The following is a 23,649-nucleotide window of genomic DNA, read 5'->3' on the forward strand; positions in this document are numbered from 1 at the left end:
GGATCAATACTGCAGGGTAAAATAAACATTTCCGGAATGTTATTTAACTTTTTCGGATTTCTCTCACAGTGAACCAAATCAAAAATGTTTATTATGTTATAAATCTCTTAGAATGAAATGGTAAGTTCATTGTCAAATAACAGCAATAGTAAATTTATCTAAGACAGTTTGGCATAGGATTTTTGTGATTGGTCAAATAACCAGAAAATGTAAAAATATTTAACAAAATGATAAACGAAATTTTGAAATTTTGAAGTACAAAACATTTTTAAAGTAAGGGCCTTGACAGACTTGAGGATTAGCCGAGAGACGGCTTAGTGTAATTATATTCGGAATAATGGTTAAATCACATTACTATCATTTTCCACTAAGCCGTCTCTCGGCTTAAGTCGCAAGTGTGTCAAGAGCCTAATATTCAAAAAACAACAACATTGGAATATTTTGTTCTCTTCAAATAGTTTTAGAATCTAAAAGCATACAATCTCCTCGAAAACTTATTTAAAAACTACTCCTACAATATGAAATAAAACTAAAAAGAAAAAAAGATGTAGTAAAGCGTCCCATGCTTCGCAAATCGGTCGAACTCGTGATCCTTAGACTTTTATCTCAAAAAGACTTTCGCTTTACTTTGGACGCGAAAGTCCTTTTCACTTTGGATTTGGACTGATTTTAGAATCGCTCAAAAAATTGACCAAAATGATTTAGAAGTATTATATTTGAATTTCGGATAAAAATTTGTTATAGGTTGTGAATCTCGAAAAAACTCGAAACTTTAAATTTCCTAAGTTCTACCAAAATGTGACTCTTTTGGAATGGAAAGTCGAAATATACACAGTATAACTCAAAATAGAGAGATACTACTTTTTCTCTGAATTATGGGTAGTGATAAAGCTATGGAATGGAATCCATAAGCACAAGGGCTAATCGAGGGGGTCCGGTCAAAATCCCGAAAGCCAAAATCCCTAAAGCCAAAATCCTGAATGCCAAAATCCCGAAAGCCAAGAACCCGAATTCTTAAAAGTGTCATAGTCCCGCGATTGCTCCCGCACTTGCTGAAGGCAAAGGGAAATTTTCTGTAACTTTGAAAATTATTCTACACATTATTCTCTGTTTAAATGGGTTACCTGAAGACAAATCCAAGATTAGTATTAATCAATCATAGTGCAATCCGGTTCGGAGGACACGATGATTAGTTGAAAAACTTGTACTTGTGTGTATAAATATTTATTTTTGGTAGTAATTTACAACTCCTCAGGTTAACTGACTTATTTAATTTGAATTGAAATATTTTAATGAACTTGTCTCTATCTCTTGTCTCAAAGCTAACTGAAATATGATTTCATTTTATATTTTTTATGATTACTATTTTTATCACTAAACTGCAACATCCTTCATATAATTTCATTAATTTCAGGATTTTAAACATTCGGGAAATTGGCTTTCAAGATTTTAGCTTTCGGGATTTTGACTTTCAGGATTTTAGTTTCGGGATTTTGGCTGCCTTCGAATCGAGGTTATTTTAGCTCTGTTGCCTTCTATTCTTTTTAACTGCTCGAACTCCAAGAGAGAGCAGTTTTCACAATCTTTTCTTTATATAGGATGTCCCAGAAATCACGCAAAATTTAAATTGAGCGGCATTTCTGAAATAAAGGTCCCCAACGAATAATAAAAATATGTGACAGTTTATAGATTAGGGTTATTAAAAATCCATAATTAAATGACAGACCAACGCTTTTTTGTTCTTAAAAAAATATTTAAAAAATAATTTGGTTCGAGAATTGGTCAGAAAATTGACTTAACTTCGTCAACTATGAAGAGTCTAATTCAAAAATTCACAGAACTGAATTAATTTTGGGGGCTAAATACACTTGTAATCCAAGAACAAGCCCTTATAATGATTAATAATATCGTATCAGTATATTATCCGAAAATAAAGCTGATTAAGCGTTACTGTTACAAACGTTCGATATCGCGACATGATAACCGAGTTTATGAAGCCTAAATCGAAGGATTTGTTCATTAATAATTAATTAATTATGAATTCATTAATACTGAGGACATGTGGATTTAGCAGGATAGTGTGACATGTCATATAGCCTAAGAAATAATGCAATTCCTGCATAAGACATTTCATGATTGTAATTTTCTCTATTGATGATCCGAATTGGTCCATTAGATCATGTAATTTTAGACTATTACATTTTTTATTCGGTTATTTGAAGTCACAAGCCTATCTGTGTGCATTAAAAAAGGACTTTTAATCCTGAATTATCGAAATTTAGCCACATTTGTCCAAAAAGGTCATGAAAACCTTAGACGAAATTATTCATATGCCAGCAAAGCCATGAAGGTTAATTACTGGATGCGATATTTAATATATAAACCCTATCTTATGTATTTTATTTTTCAATTTAGAAAAAAGCGTAATTGAGAAAAAAGTGTTTTTTATTTAATTGAAATCTTGAGTAATTTATTATTTATTTGTTTTTGTAACGTTATATTGTAAAAGTTTTATTATTTAAGGTTCGAAGTGATTAGATCTCAGTTTATTTTATGTTATAGTTTTTATATTATTTTTTTGACACCTTCTTATAAGTTCAATAGTCAGAGGGTATGAAAATAAAATTAGGGGTGTTGCAAAATGACAGAAAGAAGAAATGGAAGACAGATTAGACAATACCAAATTTTAGCCATTCAACAATATTTCATTTTTCGGATTTCATTTTTCGGATCCGGAGTAATCGGATTTTACTTTTTGAGCAATAGTACCTACATTTTTTAATAGGGGAAACTGGGGCACCACCAAACACGGGGTACCACCAAACACTGCAATTTTTTAATCGGATATTGGATATCAGAGGATAAGACCGATAGGAATTTATAGGCACTATGGGGATGCTTGTCCACTGAAGGAATGGTCGAGATAGTCCAAGTAGTTTAGAAATAAAAATTTGTGTTTGGTGGTACCCCGTGTTTAGTGGTGCCCCAGTTTCCCCTAATCTGAATTTTGATTTATTATTTAAAATTTATTTATTGCAGAATTTGTTTATAGACATTATTAATGGTAAATGATGCGAAATTATTTTTGAGGTATTATTTGAGGTATTTTTTGAGGTATTTTTTGAGGTTGAGCATTTCGCAAAGCCATGAACTCTTTGCCACCTCTCTTAAATCTTTATTAACGTTTTCAAAGAAGACTTAATAAAACTCTATAGAGTTTCAAGAGTCAACACTGTCAATATTATTACATTTTTTATATGGATTTTATGAGTAAATTTTCAATTCAAAAATAAAGTAATATTATCTGATCTAGATGTTTTTCAAAAATTTTTCCTCGTGTTTACAAATTTTCCAAATGTAATAAAAAGAGTTAAAATTGAAATGTATTTTATTCATTTGTATGTTAGATGACGGTCGGACAATTGTTGCATGCTTTTATTTGAAATTCATTGACTCTTGAGAAGTTATAGAGACAGAATTTGTAATTTGTAATTATAGTTTATTTGTGTAAATAAGCATTTAAATTTTTATTTTTATTTTTCATTTTTAACTACAAGGTTAAAGCAATAATAACTAAAAAGAATTTAAACTATTTCTAAAAATATAATGAGAAATGTTTTTTTGGGTAGTACTATGTCTTCCATTAAACTTTACAACTTCAGTGTAATTCTATAGCTAAAGTAGGTAAAGTGTTTTTTTTAAGAAATATCATGTATTTATAAATTTTGACCTTTTTAATTGCTTAAGATCAGTCATAAGGATCGGCAATTCATTTGTTAGTTTTTCTTAAACGCTACGTTTTTCTCCCAAGGTTCTTAGCTTCCCCTCACCCCTACCCGCTTATGGCATCTTAATCCTTTAACTCTTTCGCGTCTTTAGGGTAATGTCATGACTCGGGGAAAAAAGTTTTTTTTGGGTATTTACATTAATTGAAATCTATCTGTTCGTGCACGACATCATAATAGAAGGATGTAAGATTCTTGGCTCATTTTCTCAAGACTCCAGTTAGATTTCAATTAATGTAAATAGCCAAAAAGAAACTTTTTCCCCGGGTCATATATGACCATAAAGACGCGAAAGAGTTAAGGATGAATGCCACACCGGTGTTCCAAAAACAAAACCATTTTTTTTACTATACACAGTTATTTTGAACCCTAAATAGTCATAAAACATGGTTCTTGGTTTTTGGGACACCGGTGTACCACTCGTCCTTAGAGGGTTAACTTAGTTAAATTTACAGATCAACTTACTTAATTTATATCATTTCTGCCTAACACCATGAAGGGCTTTAAGTAAGGATTTCTAATTCAAGAAAATAGGAATAATGTTTTCAAATTTAATGTCTTTCGTTTTTAAAAACAGATAAAATTAAATTTTGATAGAAATCTTACCTGATAATAATTGACTCTTAAAATAACTTTTGCAAACAACTGAGAAACACAGTGTTTTATAAAAAAGGTTTTCTGGTTGATTTGTTATGCACACTTTTCAGTACACATTTTCAAAAAATCCTTAAGATTTTTTAAATTAATTTTAGGACATATTCATTTTAGGACCTTAGTATGTTTAAAGTTTAAAAGCTTTAGAAGAGTTGTAAAGGATAAAATTACATTTTTTTTTAATTTGAGATAAAGGATAATGACATTTTTGAATTTTGGAAATAACTAAAAAAAAATGCAAAAGCAATATTTCTCAAAGACGAAGAAATCTCAGATGTAAGATTTTTAAAGGATCCTCTAACAAGTTTCATCACTCTTAACAGAGAATAATTTTGCTGCACAGTTACATAATTTTGTCTGTCTTATTTTAAATATTACTGAATTTAAAACAATAATAAATCTCTTAAACTATTCTCAAAAATTTAATTCTATTCCGATTTCTTATAGTTTTTCCTCTTAGCAAATATGTTGAGCATCGTTTGGTTTGAAAGTCATAAAAAGTTGAGATGTTATATTTTATTAATTTAAAAATGAGCAAACTTTCTGCTTTAATCTGAAAACTGAAGATGCTTGCAATGAATACGATACTTATTGTTTTTTTATTGCTTAACTTTTCCAAATTCTCTTTCACTATGCAAACTATCTCGTTCACTTACCTGAATGGATCAAGCGGAAACATTAATAAAAATTCCAATATTGCATCATAAAAGTTTTAATCCTATAAAATATTTCACATTACCTACATCAGTTGGGCCAGAAAATTTTGAAATAATTTAAATGTTTTTTTTTTCGAAGATGTGTCCAAAATTTTAAATGGATTTCATAAATGTCAATAAAAAAATAATTTTATTTATGTAAAGTTTCACTCAATTTGGGCGAAAAAGAGTTGATCTTGAGGTGAAACATCATCTTTTCAGTGCGACTCTGCTCTCTCGGCAAATTCCACAGCAATAGTGTCGAAAATGTTTTTTTTTTATTATTCGTTCATAATATGAGAAAGAAATTGACAAGATAGAGAGATATGGAAAAAAGGTATAAGAGAGTGAGAAGAAAAACTCGAAAAGAAGGGAAAGTTATATGTGGTCCAACTAATTAGTCAACACAGGTTTCTTCTCATCATCCAAATAGATGAAAAATGCTCACATACACAGAGAAAATTTTTCAAGTATCCAGATTCAATACCCATGGTATTGATTTTAATCCCACCATTTCAATACCAAAATTATCCCAAATTTTCTTGAAAATAGGTGCATATTGGGATTGATTTTAATTTCTAGAACAAAGTTAAGAAATATTGGGATTACTTTTAGGACATATTGGTATTAAATTTATGAAATTAATTTTTTGAGGAGGAAATGGTATTGTTTCTATCTCAATTTGAGATTGAATTTTAGAATTCGTGGGATTAATTTAATCCCATTGCAGCATTGATTTTTGAAAGTCATTATTATTTCTATCCCACTCTGAGATTGATTCTATCCCACTCTGGGACTGATTCTATCCCATTTTGGGATTGATTCTATCCCATTTTGGGATTGATTCTATCCCATTCTGGGATTGATTCTATCCCATTTTGGGATTGATTCTATTCCATTCTGGGATTAATTCTATCCCATTCTGGGATTGATTCTATCCCACTCTGGGATCAATTCTATCCCATTTTGGGATTGATTCTATCCCATTTTGGGATTGATTCTATCCCACTCTGGGATTGATTCTATCCCATTTTGGGATTGATTCTATCCCATTTTGGGATTGATTCTATCCCACTCTGGGATTGATTCCATCCCACTGTGGGATTAATTCTATCCCACTCTGAGATTGATTCTATCCCATTCTGGGATTGATTCTATCCCATTCTGGGATTGATTCTATCCCATTTTGGGATTGATTCTATCCCATTCTGGGATTGATTCTATCCCACTCTGGGATTGATTCTATCCCAGTCTGGGATTGAATCTATCCCATTCTGGGATTAATTCTATCCCATTCTGGGATTGATTCTATCCCACTCTGGGACTGATTCTATCCCATTTTGGGATTGATTCTATCCCATTTTGGGATTGATTCTATCCCATTTTGGGATTGATTCTATCCCATTCTGGGATTGATTCTATCCCATTTTGGGATTGATTCTATCCCATTCTGGGATTAATTCTATCCCATTCTGAGATTGATTCTATCCCACTCTGGGATTGATTCTATCCCATTTTGGGATTGATTCTATCCCATTTTGGGATTGATTCTATCCCATTCTGGGATTGATTCTATCCCACTCTGGGATTGATTCTATCCCACTCTGAGATTGATTCTATCCCACTCTGGGACTGATTCTATCCCATTTTGGGATTGATTCTATCCCATTTTGGGATTGATTCTATCCCATTCTGGGATTGATTCTATCCCATTTTGGGATTGATTCTATTCCATTCTGGGATTAATTCTATCCCATTCTGGGATTGATTCTATCCCACTCTGGGATCAATTCTATCCCATTTTGGGATTGATTCTATCCCATTCTGGGATTGATTCTATCCCACTCTGGGATTGATTCTATCCCATTTTGGGATTGATTCTATCCCATTTTGGGATTGATTCTATCCCACTCTGGGATTGATTCTATCCCATTCTGGGATTGATTCTATCCCATTCTGGGATTGATTCTATCCCACTCTGGGATTGAATCTATCCCATTTTGGGATTGATTCTATCCCACTGTGGGATTAATTCTATCCCACTCTGGGATTGATTCTATCCCATTTTGGTATTGACTACCCCATTTTGGAATTTTGGTGTGTACACTGTATCCACTGCAGCCCTTTTGCACTAATAACCAGGCAAAAGACAGCATACACTCAGATTTCACTTTAAATACAGAATACTCGCACAAGACACGTCATTACCATCCTCCTTCCCAAACCGATTCCAAAAGGACTATAGGGTATTGATTTTATCCCACTGAGGTATATATTCTACAATACTATGGTATCAGTTTTATATTATTAAGGTATCATTCTCATTCCCGATGGGATAGAATCAATCTCAGAGTGGCATAAAATCAATCCCAAAATGGTATAGAATCAATCCCAAAATGGGATAGAATCAATCCCAGAGTTGGATAGATTCAATCCCAGAGTGGGATAGAATTAGTCCCAGAGTGGGATAGAATCAATCCCAGAGTGGGATAGAATCAATCCCAGAGTGGGATAGAATTAATCCCAGAGTGGGATAGAATCAATTCCAAAATGGGATAGAATCAATCCCAGAGTGGGATAGAATCAATCCCAGAATGGGATAGAATCAATTCCAGAGTGGGATAAAATCAATCCCAGAGTAGGATAGAATCAATCCCAAAATGGGATAGAATCAATCCCAGAGTGGGATAGAATTGATCCCAGAGTGGGATAAAGTCAATCCCAGAGTGGGATAGAATCAATCCCAGAGTGGGATAGAATCAATCCCAGAGTGGGATAGAATTAATCCCAGAGTGGGATAGAATCAATCCCAAAATGGGATAGAATTGATCCCAGAGTGGGATAGAATTAATCCCAGAGTGCGATAGAATCAATCCCAGAGTGGTATAGTGGGATAGAATCAATCCCAAAATGGGATAGAATCAATCCCAGAGTGGGATAGAATCAATCCCAGAGTGGGATAGAATCAATACCAAAATGGGATAGAATCAATCCCAAAGTGGGATAGAATCAATCCCAGAGTGGGATAGAATTAATCCCAGAGTGGGATAGAATCAATTCCAAAATGGGATAGAATTAATCCCAGAGTGGGATAGAATCAATCCCAGAGTGGGATAGAATCAATCCCAGAGTGGGATAGAATTAATCCCAGAGTGGGATAGAATCAATCCCAAAATGGGATAGAATCAATCCCAGAGTGGGATAGAATTGATCCCAGAGTGGGATAAAATCAATCCCAGAGTGGGATAGAATCAATCCCAGAGTGGGATAGAATCAATCCCAGAGTGGGATAGAATTAATCCCAGAGTGGGATAGAATCAATCCCAAAATGGGATAGAATTGATCCCAGAGTGGGATAGAATTAATCCCAGAGTGGGATAGAATCAATCCCAGAGTGGTATAGAATCAATCCCAAAATGGGATAGAATCAATCCCAAAATGGGATAGAATCAATCCCAGAGTGGGATAGAATCAATACTGGAGTACCCTGAAGTCAATAATGAAATTATATGAAATTAATCCCACAATGGGATGAAATTAGAAACTCATTGTGCTGTAATAAAGGAAATTCAAGCAGTCCCGTGGCGCAACTGGCTAAGGCGTCGACTCTCAAGTGAAGATTTGCTGCAAAGTTGTGAGATCGAATCTCGGCCGATGCAAAAAAATGGATTCTTGGTTGGACTTTGAGAAAATCAATACTACATTGGAATGAAATTAATACCAAAATGGGATAAAAAATCAATACTGGAGTACTCTAAAATCAATACCAAAGGGGGATGAAAATCAGTACGAAAAATAGGATGAAAATACCCTAAAATCAATACGAAAATTGGGATAAAAATATCCTGAAATCAATACGGAAAATGGGATAAAAACACCCTAAAATCAATACCAAGATGGGATAAAATTAATACCACAATACCCTAAAATCAATACTAACGAGGTATTGATCCGAAGGAATATTTTTTTAATCAATACCTAAATACCCTAAAATCAATCCCAGAATGGGATAGCATCAATCCCAAAATGGGATAGAATCAATCCCAGAGTGGGATAGAATCAATCCCAGAGTGGGATAGAATCAATCCCAAAATGGGATAGAATCAATCCCAAAATGGGATAGAATCAATCCCAAAATGGGATAGAATCAATCCCAGAGTGGGATAGAATTAATCCCAGAGTGGGATAGAATCAATCCCAGAGTGGGATAGAATCAATCCCAGAGTGGGATAGAATTAATCCCAGAGTGGGATAAAAATCAATACCAGAGTGGGATAGAATCAATACCAAAATGGGATAGAATCAATACCATAATGGGATAGAATCAATACCAAAATGGGATAGAATCAATACTCATTGCGATTGAAATTTAATGATTTTATGGTATTAAATCAATGACAGAGATTTTCTTGAATTTAATCCCAAAATACCCTAGAATTTAATACCACGAGGTATTGGAGCCCTTTTAATACCAAAAGTATCCCAAAAAAGTATTGATTCTAGGGTATTTTTTTTCTCTGTGTATGTTGAAGATTTTCCCTCCCCCCCAGATAGGTGGAATCCCATAAGATATAATATTTCAATTTAAATACAATAAGTGGGAATTATAGATGTTTTTCTTTTATATAGCCTCCATTTCTGTAGCTTTTGGTGTGGAATGTAAAGTGGCGAAATATGAATGAAGATGACTGAGGAAATTCCATGCTCAATAAATATACGGCAAAAGGTAAAATTTGGGTTGTGGAGTTGTTTAAGCAATTAGCAATGAAAAGGTGATAATTTAGGTGATGCTTTATTTTATCTCGCTCTATCATCTCACTCATTATCTCGCCTCACCATCCAGTGCATCACCAGAGAATTCCACCTGGACAGTAGCATTAATTGTTCGATACTTTGAGGAAAGTTGTCCATCATACTATTTGCAATCATGATTAATGATGATACAATCAATTTTCCTGGTGTTTCTACTGATGGCCAGCATTCTGCAGGGACAATGTTGAGGTGTGCATATTGCAGTGAAAGATTGCACATTTATTCTCTCTAATTGCCCTGAAAATCGCAATTAAGCCCGTCTTCTTGGCTACCGTGTCGGGTGTTCTGAAAGTATCACAGAAATCACAGCAAAAATTAATAACTTGTGAACACATTGGCTCTTCTTGTTAGATCACAAGCCATAAAAAGCCCGAAAGTAGGACTTGTCATCAACAACAAGGATTCCACACTTAACATGATGTATTGACTTGGCCAGCAGAGAAAAACATAATGTTAATGACAAATTACGCAAGATTGATTATTTCCCGAGTTGTATTGTTTGGAGTCTCTTATCTCAATGCATTTCTGATAAATTCTCAAGTGAACCGTTGATTGGAAAATAGCCAGTGTAAGAAAAAGAGGTTTTAGAATTCTGGAATTTCTTCTTGTAAATTCTCTAAATTGAATTGCAATTCTCAACTGAATAACAGATTTCTTTGAGCAATTAAAAATTTTCTATGCCATCATTTCCAAGTTTCTTTCATTCGATATTTCATGGTGTTTTTTTTGTGCAAAAATATTGCACACGAATTGAGGCTCTCAACCTCTCTACCCAAACCCCATTCACGCATTGTACTTAAAAAGGTGACACTATATTAAAATTACTGAGCCAATAGTCTTCTTTAGTAAATATTTGATTGCAAATATTTGCAGAGAAAGGAGCAGATTCAAGAGGTTTCAATAAACTCAAGAGTTATACAATGATCACCAATTGACAATGCTACTCGTGGAACTTTTAATTTGTTGAGTAAAGTAATTTTTTGTCAATGAAAAATCACATTTAGTCAGTGAGAGCAGTATAGGAGGGTGAGGTACTTTCAGGAAGATGCAGTTTTAATTTTGGCAATTTTATTGTACCCCTCCGAGAGATTTAGACTGAAACAGTACTTCAGGTCCTTGTCCTTTAAAATCATTAATAATGTTCCCATTGAAATTTAAGTTCTTCAAAGAACATTACAAAAACACAAAACTGTATTTTAACGAAACTTTCCAGAAATTCTTACTTTCAGATTTTTTTTCAATTATTGCAATTATCTATCGAAGAAACAAAACTGCAAAAATCTGAGAATCTTGCTTAAAGATGGGACATAAATACGATTAGAGTTTCAGTTCAGACACCATTATAGGGCAGTTTTTTATGTCCAATAATTCTAATTTTAAATAAATTAAAAAACCATTTAGAATATAATTTTATTGGTATGTTTTCCCGAAAAAGTTTCGTTTATTAAAAAAACTATTAATATATTTTTATGGCTGCAACGGATTGGGTAGTAGATCGGTAAAAATATGTCAGTAAATTTCAATTTTCAAATTAAGGAATATACTAAAAAAGAGCATATTTCTTACATATTTTTTTAACATAACAAATAATTTATTAAATCGATCTCTTAAACTTATAAAGGTACAAAATTTAAACTATTTTCTGAAATTTTCATTTTAAAATTTTATAAATTCTGCTGTTGAGACCTATTTTTTGGAGACGGTTTTGAAAAAAAAACATACTTTTCAGTAGACAATATTTTTAATTTTTTATTGCCCATTTTGAATTTTTTTTACTGCTCGCTTGTTTTTTGCAATTTTTTTTTACCCTGATCACATCTTATTTTACTAGACAAAACGTGGTGTAAATAAGCCGAAAATGGTAATTTTTTGTATAAAAAGCTCTCAAAAATCCAAATTTAATTTAAAAGGAAATTTACAGTAGAAGTACGAGTTCAACTCATCAGCTAATTAGGAAATATTTAGTTTTTTAACGTCAGATGAATATACTCTGAGTGAGAAATCTTGTCCACTGAAAAGTAAGTTTTTTCAAAAAAGGTAACCGAATCCGAAATTCAAATCCCATATAGCTGAATTTTTAAAGATTTTTTAAATGAAAATTTTAGAAAATATAGGTCAAATTTTGTACATTTATAAGCTTAAAAACTTAAAATCTATTATCAATTTATTGTGTTAAAAGAATTAGAGAAAATATGCTGTTTTTCAGTCTTTCTGACCCATCTAACGACTTAATGCATTTTTAGTAAACAAAAGAAATAAATATTATTGGAAAAAAGCGAATTAGACGTTCTCCATAACATTGCCATTCCAAATATAGTTAAAATGATCAATCTTACGTATCTTAATGAATAAATTAAATATTTTACTCTTCACAAAATTTTTTATTGGTTTTTAGAATGTAATGGATCATATGCCCTTAACCTTTTAAGGACGATTGGGTCACCGGTGACCCAAAAATGAATTTTTTCCTAGGGCCTTCTAAAGTAGTATTTTGCTCTAAAAAGTTAGAAAAAATGATTTTTCCTGACCCTCAATTTTTGACCTTCTCGTCCTTAAAGGGTTAAGATACAATCTTTAATCAAGTTTTTTCAAAAAAAAAAAAACTCGTCTGATAATAAGAGCAGTTAAAGGGGTAGCTTGAATTAGAAGGTCAAAAGTGATGTATATTTTTTTATCGCTAAATCGATAGATAAATTATTTAAAAATATACTATAAAAAATTCACAAGCTAATTCGAAGTATTTCCGAAGATACGGGGACAAAAGCAAAAAGCGCTAAGAAGATTTGCAAGCGTTCAGACGAACATCATAAATTCTGAAACACGTTCAAGAAAGAAACTTATGAACCGAATGAAATAAATAAAGGCTTATTCTCTTCACTACTAAATTCTTTCCTAATTGAACTTAAATTGTATTTGAAAAAATACAATTTAAGTATTTTTTCAAATATCTATAAGTATACAAATATCTTTTACAGCGTGTTAAAGTCAAAATTTCGTCTCAATATGTGCACTTAAAAAAACACCTAAAAAGTTCCTATTTCACATTTTCCGATTTCTTTTGGTTTAACTATGAAATACACTTATGAAAATTGCAAATCCTTAAAGATTTTTTTTCTCAGACAAGAATTACAAGCCGTAGATTTCCCGTCAATTAAGAAGTGCTGCGACGAGGTGCTCTAGTGTACGTCTTACTTGTTCGCGATTTAGTAATTTTTTTTCATAAAAAAAAACTCATGAAACATAAAACTTATTAAAAACATAAAGAAAATTTCATAAACTTTATTCTTTTCTTTCACCTTCTAAAATTATCGCGAAAAAAGCTAATTCTTGGCTTTCTAATTGAGGCTGCCCCGTTAAGTTATATGGCTAAGCCTTATATCTAAAGTTCGTATAACTCACAGAATATACACAAGTTTTGGTTCTCCTTATTATAAGCATTATGTAGTAACGCCTCAAAGTTTAATTTGCAATTCATAATATTCATAATAACTCTCAACTGCTCCTCCTAAATAAAGCAATTCACTGAAGCACATTTTCATCATTAAAATAGACATTTATATTGAATAAAATTTACTACTAACACCCTGATTTTGTCGATTGAGGTATTATAATATTTATTGGTTTTAGCGTCCTAATTATGAACTTAGAAATGATCGGAATTGGTAACAATAAATTATTATGCCATTTAAAGACTTGTCTAGACCTTCAAAAGAAATGAAATCACCTTAAAAGCTTGGATTTAAATAAAAGTAAAAATAAAGACTATTTATTTTTTTGCAATCAAATAAAAATATTAAAAATAGACCAATTTTTGCTACGAATTAAAATTTTGTATTTTACTGCCGTTCTAAGACGAATAAAGAACACATTTTTTTAAGTTGAAAGTATTAGCTACATCCAGATACCAAGTTTTGAAAGTATATATTTTGGTCGCATGAATCTTGAAAAAGATCCTTTAAATAAAGTTTTAAAATTAATACCCTGAAAAATATGAGATTTATACCTAAAAACTAAACAATTTTTATTTCTTAATTTAATTAATTTAAAATAATAAAAAAAATGAATTGTATTTTTATGTCTTTTGATTAATTCTTATAATTTTTACGTCAATTGATAGTTTTCTAACTAATAACTTATTACATAATTATTGCTCAAACTGAACAACAACGTAATATGTATATAATATCCATAGTTTTTTTAAAATTGTATTGTGTCATAATTGCTCATTCAAATTTAAATGCGGATCATATCAATAATTGTTCTTAATTTAGCGTTCAAATATGCTGTTTGTGTTTTTGATTTACTTAACATTTAGTGCTTGATTTATTTAATGATAAAAAAACAAGGGGTGTGCAAAAACCGTTGAAACTGAATATACGTCAAAACAAGTTTGTTCAGATAGTGTTTTGACCATTGACGTACAAGTTTCATTTGACGTTTGTTCGGTTTCAAACGGTTATTGCACTTCTCAGAAATAGACTATTCCAGCAAAAATTGGTTTAAAATGAATTTAAAGCTAAATATGTTTGATGCTACAAAATTGGTGTCATTAAGTAAAAATTACAATTAATTAAAGAAAATCTAATTGATTTAAGTTCTACCTTTTTATCAATAAATAGCGAAAAGACGGCATGTTTGAGACACTTGTCATGTTTTGACTTTAAGGCATTATTTTCCTAAACTCAAAAAATTATCTTGAAATATTGTATAGCGCTTAGTACACTCAGTAAGGGGAGGTGGGGCTATTTTGAGCTGTGGGTCTAGATTATTATACGACTTTTTCGCCTATTTCTCAATGAAGCTAGTCCTGACAATAATTTTATTTAGATCCACAATTATTTTTTCTATCCAAATTCACATCATCTTTAAAATCCAGTTTCCTTTAGAAATATGCGGAAAAATCGAATATCAATGTAGTCCCACAGCTCAAAGTAGCCCCACCTCCCCCTAATATAGACTTTATTAAAATAACTCGATTAGTTTTTCTGTAACATTTCTTTAAATAATCAAAGGTAAAGGATACTCCACCGCGTCTCAAACATGCAGGGTCTCCCCTAAGTCAAATCCTAAATAATAAATCAATCAAAGGTACAGATTATACATACTAGCGCATATTAGCGACAATTAATCTGAATCACAAAAAATACCTATAGCAAATATGACAAAACAAATTAATGGGTTAATTGATAACTTACTCATTTGCTATTCTCCATAGCATCTTCTGCAGGACATCTGAATCTTTGTAGGCTCCCATTCTGGATAATTCGCAAAAGACACGGTTCTCACAATTGACCCCAACATCATTGTTGGCTTCTGAGAACATGCTGATAAAGTCCATAAGAGGATTCTTCATTTTTCGCGCTTCTTCCGGGATGCTGGGAAGATTCTTCCCTTCTTGGTTATCCAAAGATCTCAACCTCCCGGGGAAGATGTTGAGTGAGGGATTGACTGAGGGTGGACTGAAAAGAAGGTGTACAATTTGTCACCTGATGCAGCACCTCAAGAGTGTGATGAATGAGTGCCATGAGTTGGTGAGTGGGTAATTAACTGGTGAATCTTGATCAATTTGCCAAAGAGAGGTGAACAGCCATCGCGAACGCTCCAATAAACTTGTCCCCATTCTCTGCTTGATTGCAATAAGCGAAAGCCTTTTTCTCAGACATTTTATGACCACATGCAATAAAGTGCTTCTTCATGAGACAATCCCTATACAAATGCTTTTTTGCTACTAATATTTAATCCTCCAATATCCAGCTCATTTTATTGCAAAGAGACGACAATGTATAATAAGAGAAAGTCATAGAAATGATTGTACTCAGGTAACATCTCTCTGAGATGACTCTTTGCAGCTGGTGCGCGGAATATTTAGCGGGAATGCAAGGGGGTTTGGGGAACAGTATAAGAGATGCTAAAGAGAAAGATCAAGAGAGAGAACCAGCCACAAGAAATTTAAAAAAAAAACACAGAGTCAAACTTCTTTTAAATAATATACATTAAGCATAAACATTTCTATGTACTGAATAACTCTTATTATTATCGGAATCCAATGATGTGTGCCAATTCCAATGCTTCCACACACATACTCATCGTTCAATATCCATTTTTTGTGCCTCCAGGCAATTTTGTTGAATAAAAAAAAAGAGAAGTTGCTCTTAAAAATCTCGCCAGGTAAATTGCAAAGCCAGGTAAAGTGCATTTCTTTTCAAACCATCACCAAACAAAACACATTCACAATCACTCAATGGATATGATTTCATTAATGAAGAATCCACCTGAGGTGCTCACCTGAGCGACTCAGGTGAAATTTAGCATGATTTTAGGCGGAAAATTTCAGTGGAATTGTTGTGCGGAAAAGAAAGTAAAAGCATATTTTCTACACTCACTACGTATTGTTGGGACTCACGTAGACAACGTGAGGTGTAAGAGCGGAAATGAGGAGGCCAATTGGAATTGCTGCTGTTAAAATATGAGCCAACTTCTTCCACGGAGATCTGCAAAAAGTGGATATTTCATGATCAAATTTTAGAGGTCAAGTTAATGGTCATGTAATGTGGAAATAATTTGGAAGATGCAAAATTTCACGGTTAATTAAAATTAAATAAGAGATAGGGGAAAGGGGGGTCTTTCCGGATATTTATAATTATGCACAATCATTTTTTATCCACATGGTAGTGATAAATAACTCTTTATATGACTGTTACGTACACTGAAAGAAATCCGAAAAAGTTAAAATAACATTTCGGAAATGTTAATTTTACCCTGCAGTATTGATCCAAAATCGGTGTAAATATTACCCTTTTTAGGTGTATTAGGTGTTAAAGTTACCCTTCTTTCATGTCGATTTTACCCTTAAAATGTGTAAAATTAACATTAAAAAATGTTGATATATTTTTACACCCAAAAAGTGTTAAATTTAAGAGAAAAAAAAGTTAATCGCAGCTTCTTTTTTTTCTCAGTGTATGCATCATTGTGGTATAGCCCATTTACTTAGAAAACTCAATTAACGTCACAAAATTTTATCCACTTAAAAAAATTCATAGTAAAAGTTCTAATTCGCAGAATTGGATCAATGAAATATTCTTGGAACTGGTTAACCCTTAGCTTTCAAATACAGATATTACAATGAAGTCAAGGCCGGAAATTTGGTTGTACGGGAAATTGGGGCACCACCGATCATAGGGTAGCACCAAACAATATTTCTTTAATTTCTAAGCTACTTGGACTATGAGGAACATTTCCTAAGTGGACAGGAACTCCTAATATCTATGAATTCATACAGGACTCATCCTTTGAAGTCTAATATCTAATTAAAAAATCGCAGTGTTCGGTTCTACCCCGTGTTCAGTGATGCTCCAGTTTCGCCTACTCTATATAATAATTCTACTGTATTTATCCAAACGCTTTGAACTTGGATGAGATCTTCTTCAAGACTGATGCTTTGGTTTAGAACCTATAGGGTAAGATGGGGTAATTTGGAATCATGTCTAATTTGGAACTTTGAGTTGAGATTTCCTAACAATTTTAGTTGACAAAAGGAAAAGCAAAACAACAGAGAAGTTCTCTCTATTGTAAAGTATTCCACTTTTTTATGATTTTCTTTTTTCTTTGACCATCTGAAACAGTGAGAAAATATCAAAATTCCAAAATATGCATGATTCTGAATAATCCCAATTACTTAAAGCAAATTATGTAGTATTTTTCTAAGGCTGATGATCCTTACTTCAGTTACCTTACAGATTAAACAATGAGAACGATTTTTAATACTCGAAATACTCTCATCTCCTGTGAACAACATCCAACCCATTCAGCATATTTTTTTCATAGTTTAAAAAAAGAATATAAATTTTGAGAATACTCCAAAACGGACTAAGAGAGGGCGAGGCAGTTCACGCAATTTGATTTTTATTCAAAACTCACTTGCTAAACTAATATGAACTATATTCATACTAAGTCCCCTCAGTTTCTCTTGGAAATTTGCCGTCTGAAAATTTACAACGCAATTACTAGAAAATTTATTTAATACTTTAACAATCTATTCCAAAAGTTATACTTGCGTGAAAAACTACTCCACCCTCACTTACATGATTTTTCCATTTTTTGTCTATAGGTAAAGAGCTTGAAAGATTCATTTCAAGGTTATTTCAAGGTGACCTGTTCAATAGTCTCTAGAGCATATACACAAAAACTGTATTTATTAACGAATTCGGATAGAAATTAAAATTATATCTAAATGTGTTTCTCTATACGTTTTTATAGCATTTGTGATTTTAGGTCTTTTTCCTCATTCAGTGTAAGACTCGAATATTTAAGCAATACAGCTTTATCTCGTTAGAATTTAAAAAAGAATTGAGTAAATTTAAATTAGAAAATATGCTTCAAGAAGACGGCTAATTACTCATTAATTTTCCCATTTCTAAGAAATTCAAGAATTTTAGGCATTAATAAAAATTAGCAGTTTTCTTTTTATTTTGTATAGTTATCTATGAGCTTTTTGCAAATTAAATTTACTAAAATATTAAGGAAGCCGTTGAAAAAATCATTTCTACAAATTTTGTGAAATTAGAGTAGGAGAGATTGGAAATTTTAGGAGAGGGGTAGTTAGGGACAAGGTGGAGTCTTTTCTGATTATTAAAATAAATGGAACTAAACCACTATGCAATCAAGTAACATTAAAATTTATCGTGAATGGATATCCTAAAAGAATGGATATCCTTAGTTTTATTACTTAGATTCTAAAAAAAAATTCTTTATAAATTTATTATGTTTTTTTTTATTTTCTAATAAATATTCAAGATTTTGCTATCTTATTAATTTATGGATTATTTTAGGTGAACACCTACATATTTTAAGTACCAAAAACACGTGTAAGGATGTTTAAGCTATTTGGAATTTCTATGAAATTGTAGGTAATGCGTAGTTCATTTTACTATTAAAATACGAGCCGCTACAACATTCTTTTGCAAAATTAGCATTCAAAGTGGACATAGGTACCCAGACGAAAAAAGACATAGAAAAATGTGATAAAAAGTGTTTTATCAAAAACTACTATTAAAGCAGCCTTGAAGAAATTGGTATGAGGATTAAAAAGCATTCTGAAGATTGTCAAGCCATTCAAATAGTGAAATGGCGTTAAAAGAATACTAAAGTAAAGTCGAGAAAGTAGTACTTGACCGCAAAAAAACTCGTCCCGAACATTCCTTTTCTTGTTCCATTGTGCCCCGGTTTGGGGATGTTTAGGACAAACTAACACATTAAACATTTTCCCTTCTCAAAGAAAGTCTATTTACTTTTTGAGCTCCATTGAATCCTTTTTTTAAAGTCAATACCTGTGGGTATAATATGGACCATATAAAATTCTGAAACAGTTTCTTGACTCTTTCGAATGATGACTCTTAATTAAAACACGAAAAAGTGTCCCAACATCTCCGGCCTTTCCTAATATAATTAAAATATTTTTTTTTTGCTTTTACCTCGAATTATCTTTACGTCTTACTTATTAAAATTTAAGGGGAATTAAAAATCTAGTAAAATACGTCTTAAATGATAAAATGTTGGTATCGTACAGCTTTTGACAAAAATAATAATTTTCTCTAATTTAAAAACTATTCTTTGGTACATTGATAAATTAAAATTAGCAATTGAGCTGCTTTATTTTTTCTATTTTAACACATAGAGAGAGCAATATTTCCAATAACTTTGTATTGTCCTCTTACCCCTAAGAAATCATATTATAATTATTTTAATATAATTTCGCATTTAACTAAAGTTTTGATAAAAATGTGGAAGAATTTCTTGTCTATTTGTTTATCTGTCTGCCGATTTAGAGACTAAATGGTTAATGATATCGATTTTGAGTATCCGATGACCAGTCTAATGTTCCCTATTCACTAGACTTCTTTTTTACACTCATTCTCCTCATCAGTTTTGTTTACCTTTTTTAATGATATAGTAGTTCAATCATCGATGTAATCTAAATTATTAAACCGTAATTCTACTCAAAACGTAAACCTTATGGTGCTATTCCAATGAAAAATGAAAAGGAGTCATTTTTCTCCTGAACATTTTCTTTAGTAAATGGCTGTTCTCATGTGTTTCTACATAATCGACTTTTCTTTGTATTGATTCCTGTCACGACTGTTTGGTGGCGTTGGTACACACCGAGGACTGGGGAAAACAGTCGAGACAGAAACCAACACAAAGAAAAATCGATAATCCAGAAGCTCTTTCGAAAATTAATGTGCCTAAAAACATTATTTAATTTCTCATTGGAATAGCATCATTACTCATTTTTTATTGTTTTTAAACGAGTAATTTATTAATAAATGATAATTTCTTGCAATATGTGTTACTCGTGTTCATCATTAAACTTAATGAGCAAATCAGTATCCAAGTCTTTGGTGAACACCGTTTATAAATCAATACCAAATTAATATAGAGCTCATCTTGTAGCCCAATTTGATCAACGTTTAGCCATTTAACTCTACTCAATTAACCTATAAAAAGATCATACTTATTCTTTGATGAAAAAATACTCGGTTGATGGGATTTAGACTTTGACTGAGTATCTTCAAAGTCGAGTGTTGTAGTCTCCATGGGAGCTTTCTCTGTTGTCCAAGTATTCGTAAACGGTGAGTCTGAGACTTCAAAGGGATACGGCCAGTCTCTAAGGGGTTTCTTTTTATAATCCTGCCACAAATTCATGTTATCATTGTAGGAGAAACCACCTGCAGTTGCTGTAGTGTCTCCTATTCTATTCTCTTGATTTGATGTCCAATGCCAGGAATTCTGGACTGTTGGTGGGAGTTCTGTGTTGCGAACGGTGGTAGTCTCAGCGGAATAGGGCACCCAGACAAAGTGTCCCTTCTGGGCAGAGGGTGGCATGAAGATATTTGTATGTTTGTACGATACTGGATTCACTTTGGCATGAAGAACTTTGTACTGTGGTCCCTGCCTCAGCGGATGGAAGTGATTATGCTCAGGAGACAATGTAACTTTCTCGTTCCACGTGTTTAACTGAGGTGAGGGAACAAATTGCTGGATGCTCGGTTGTGAATTTGTGTCTGGTATGTGAATATGATGCGTAAAACGGCTGCCGATAAAAAATCTTGTTGCAATATAAAGATGAACTTCCACAAACAATGTTTCAATTTTTTTTTGCTTCTCTTTTTATTTTACTTCTTTGCATCAACTTAATTTTTCCTAATAGAGATATACAAGAGAGTTTGAAGATATAGAAAAAAAAGAAAATACCTCACCTTGAGTTATTTTGAGAGGTATTGTCTTGATTTTTGCCTGAATTTCCTTCAATATTCTGTCTCATGTTGTCTTGATTTCTCAATGCGCTTCAGGGATTGAGAGCAGGAAGGTGCACAGAGGGCAAGAAAAAATAGAGAGAGATGTTGATGTGAATGAGACATTGTTAAGTATCAGAAAGTGTATATACATTTATTGAATTAAATTGCAAAAATACATAAAAACATGGCACAGAAGAGAGAATTTAAAGGAAAGTTGTGGATGAGTGGGCAAAAAATGGCACAAAATAGATTGATTTATCTCGAAGATGGTGAGACCGAAAAAAAAGAAGTATCTTTCTTCGCACGTCGAATACATTAATCAATTTTATACACAGGTTTATGAGATTTTCAATCATCGACCACTGACCTAAATTTTGCACCACAGTAATACAACAATTACAATATTCCTTCACCTTTCCGGCCTCACTAATGTGGTTTCTCACAACAATACACACCGCGTGATTTCCCTAAAATTGCCCATTCAGCCAATCAACTTAATCTTTCTTTTATCACCATCGGAAGCTCTTAAGAAGATTTTCAAGTATTAAGTTAAATTATTCCATCATTTTCCCTCTTCAAACCTGCTGTTGTTTTCTTGTTCAGCTGCTGCTGAAGAGTTTCCCGCCAAATTTGTCCCTTGGCTGCTGGGTACTTGCAGTGGCAATGCTGTGGTTGTTGTTGTATCTTCCTGCACATCCTCATGCACCTGAATACCCGATACCATCGAAAAGACACCACAGGACAGCACCAGAAGCACAAATTGCCACATTTCCCGCCCAAAAACCATCCTATTTGCACTTTGTAATCACCACCAAACTATCCACTAAATGCCTCATTCACTGACGCCCGCGCGTCTTCAAAGCAATAGGTAAATCCATCGACTAAGTGGAAAAGAATCCAAAGCTCCACTGTTTATATATACTAAAAGGCAAACGTGCATTTCTATTCAATTACACAAATATAATAGTGCAGCAGGTGAGAGATGATAATTGTTTCGATTTCGAGGTGAAACAATACCAATTCTCCTCTGCCATAAGCCCACGAAGAATAGCAAACACGGCAAAAACAACCTCAAAAGTTTTTCTTCTTTTTTTTCCCCATTTTTTCGAAAAAGTTAATTAAAGCATATTAAGCTCCTATTGTAATTTTTTACCATCACCACACAAAAGTTTTACTTTTTACCATCCCGCAGAGTATTTATCTTTTGCAATTTCTAATATGCATCTCTGCGTGGTGAAGATGAGAGCTCTCTGATGTTTTTCTCTGTGCAGGAGCCACATTTCCAGCTTCACAGAAATACTTAGTGAAATTGGAATTGCAAATATCATGGCTTTTGCTGCTATATTTTTCTGTTTGTTGTGACATCTTAGACATGAAAGAAATATATGCATTTTAAGATTAAATTGTCTAACAGGTGAAAAATGGCTTGAATAATTTATCAAGTCGCGTGCCAAATGTTTTTAATTTTTTTTTCCTCAAAGATTGATGTTAAACAACTAAATTTTAGATAAAAACGTAAAGCTTGATGGTGCTTTGTTTTTGAGATAAACAATTTCAATCCATAAACATAATATAGATTAATTGAAAATATTCAGAAAGAGGAACATCGGTCTTGGTTCAGATCTAAGACAATGAAGCTCTGAATGAAAAGGCTCTTGTCTTTGAGCGCCTTGGGTTTGACCGTCTGAAGTGGCAGAGTATCGACAGTTGTAGGCTAGTAATCTGGCTGTCCGAAGCTTGCGACACTGATAGGGGTAATCGGTTAAAAATGAATAAAAATAAATCAGAACCATATTTGTAAAAAGAGTAAGTGTACCCATTAGCTTGGCTATAAATCTTGCCACTACAACACTCGTAGACAAACTCACGTTTTAAAAAATCTTTAAAAAAATGTAAAAGTGCAAACCTGACAATATACAACCTGTGAAGGGGTTTTCTATCGTTTTCACCCTGGAGGTTGGTCACCAACGCTAAGACGACGATGGCCGCAATGTATACTGAGTTCAGTATGAGTATTTGTAAATAGTTATGACTCAATAAATACATACATACATACATTTCGGCCGGTTCGTAATTTCGACCACGTCTTTTATTCCTTAAATTTCGATAATTTTTTAGTTTTCGTATACTCTACCTACAGGCTACAATAAAACAAAAAACAAAAAATATCGTTTAGACAAGCGAGATCATGTGAAAATGGCTTTGTAAAAATTCCAAAAAGACAAGAAACTGAGAATAAGATTTTAAAATTTTTTAAAAATCTTATTCTCAGTTTCTTGTCTTTTTGGAATTCTGACAAAGTCTTTTTCACATGATCTCGCTCGTCTAAACGATATTTTTTTGTTTTTTTTTTTATTATAGCCTGTAGGTAGAGTATACGAAAACTAAAAATTTATCGAAATTTAAGGA

The 23,649-nt window shown here is 32.6% G+C and overlaps 1 protein-coding gene across 1 annotated transcript; it reads right to left on the reverse strand.

Annotated features, from left to right (window-relative positions):
- Positions 1-9,907: 9,907 nt before the first annotated feature.
- Positions 9,908-22,130, reverse strand: LOC129799970 (uncharacterized). Its single transcript, XM_055844295.1, has 6 exons — positions 21,822-22,130; positions 21,202-21,288; positions 20,457-21,035; positions 16,330-16,437; positions 15,142-15,405; positions 9,908-10,231 (listed from the first exon to the last, which is right to left on the reverse strand). Exons 1-6 carry the CDS (start codon positions 22,025-22,027, stop codon positions 10,099-10,101), a joined length of 1,377 nt encoding a protein of 458 aa, XP_055700270.1. The 5' UTR covers positions 22,028-22,130; the 3' UTR covers positions 9,908-10,098.
- Between the last annotated feature and the right edge of the window lie 1,519 nt (positions 22,131-23,649).

The sequence above is a fragment of the Phlebotomus papatasi genome, chromosome 1 (genome assembly GCF_024763615.1).
Source record: "Phlebotomus papatasi isolate M1 chromosome 1, Ppap_2.1, whole genome shotgun sequence".
In the NCBI taxonomy this organism is placed as follows: Eukaryota; Metazoa; Arthropoda; class Insecta; order Diptera; family Psychodidae; genus Phlebotomus; species Phlebotomus papatasi.

Coding starts and splice junctions, on each gene's coding strand:
- LOC129799970 (XM_055844295.1), bottom strand. CDS start 22,027: ATGGTTTTTGGGCGGGAAATGTGGCAATTTGTGCTTCTGGTGCTGTCC. Junction 21,289..21,821: donor GAACAAGAAAACAACAGCAG/GTTTGAAGAGGG, acceptor CAATCCCTGAAG/CGCATTGAGAAATCAAGACA. Junction 10,232..15,141: donor CTATGGAGAATAGCAAATGA/GTAAGTTATCAA, acceptor TGATACTTTCAG/AACACCCGACACGGTAGCCA.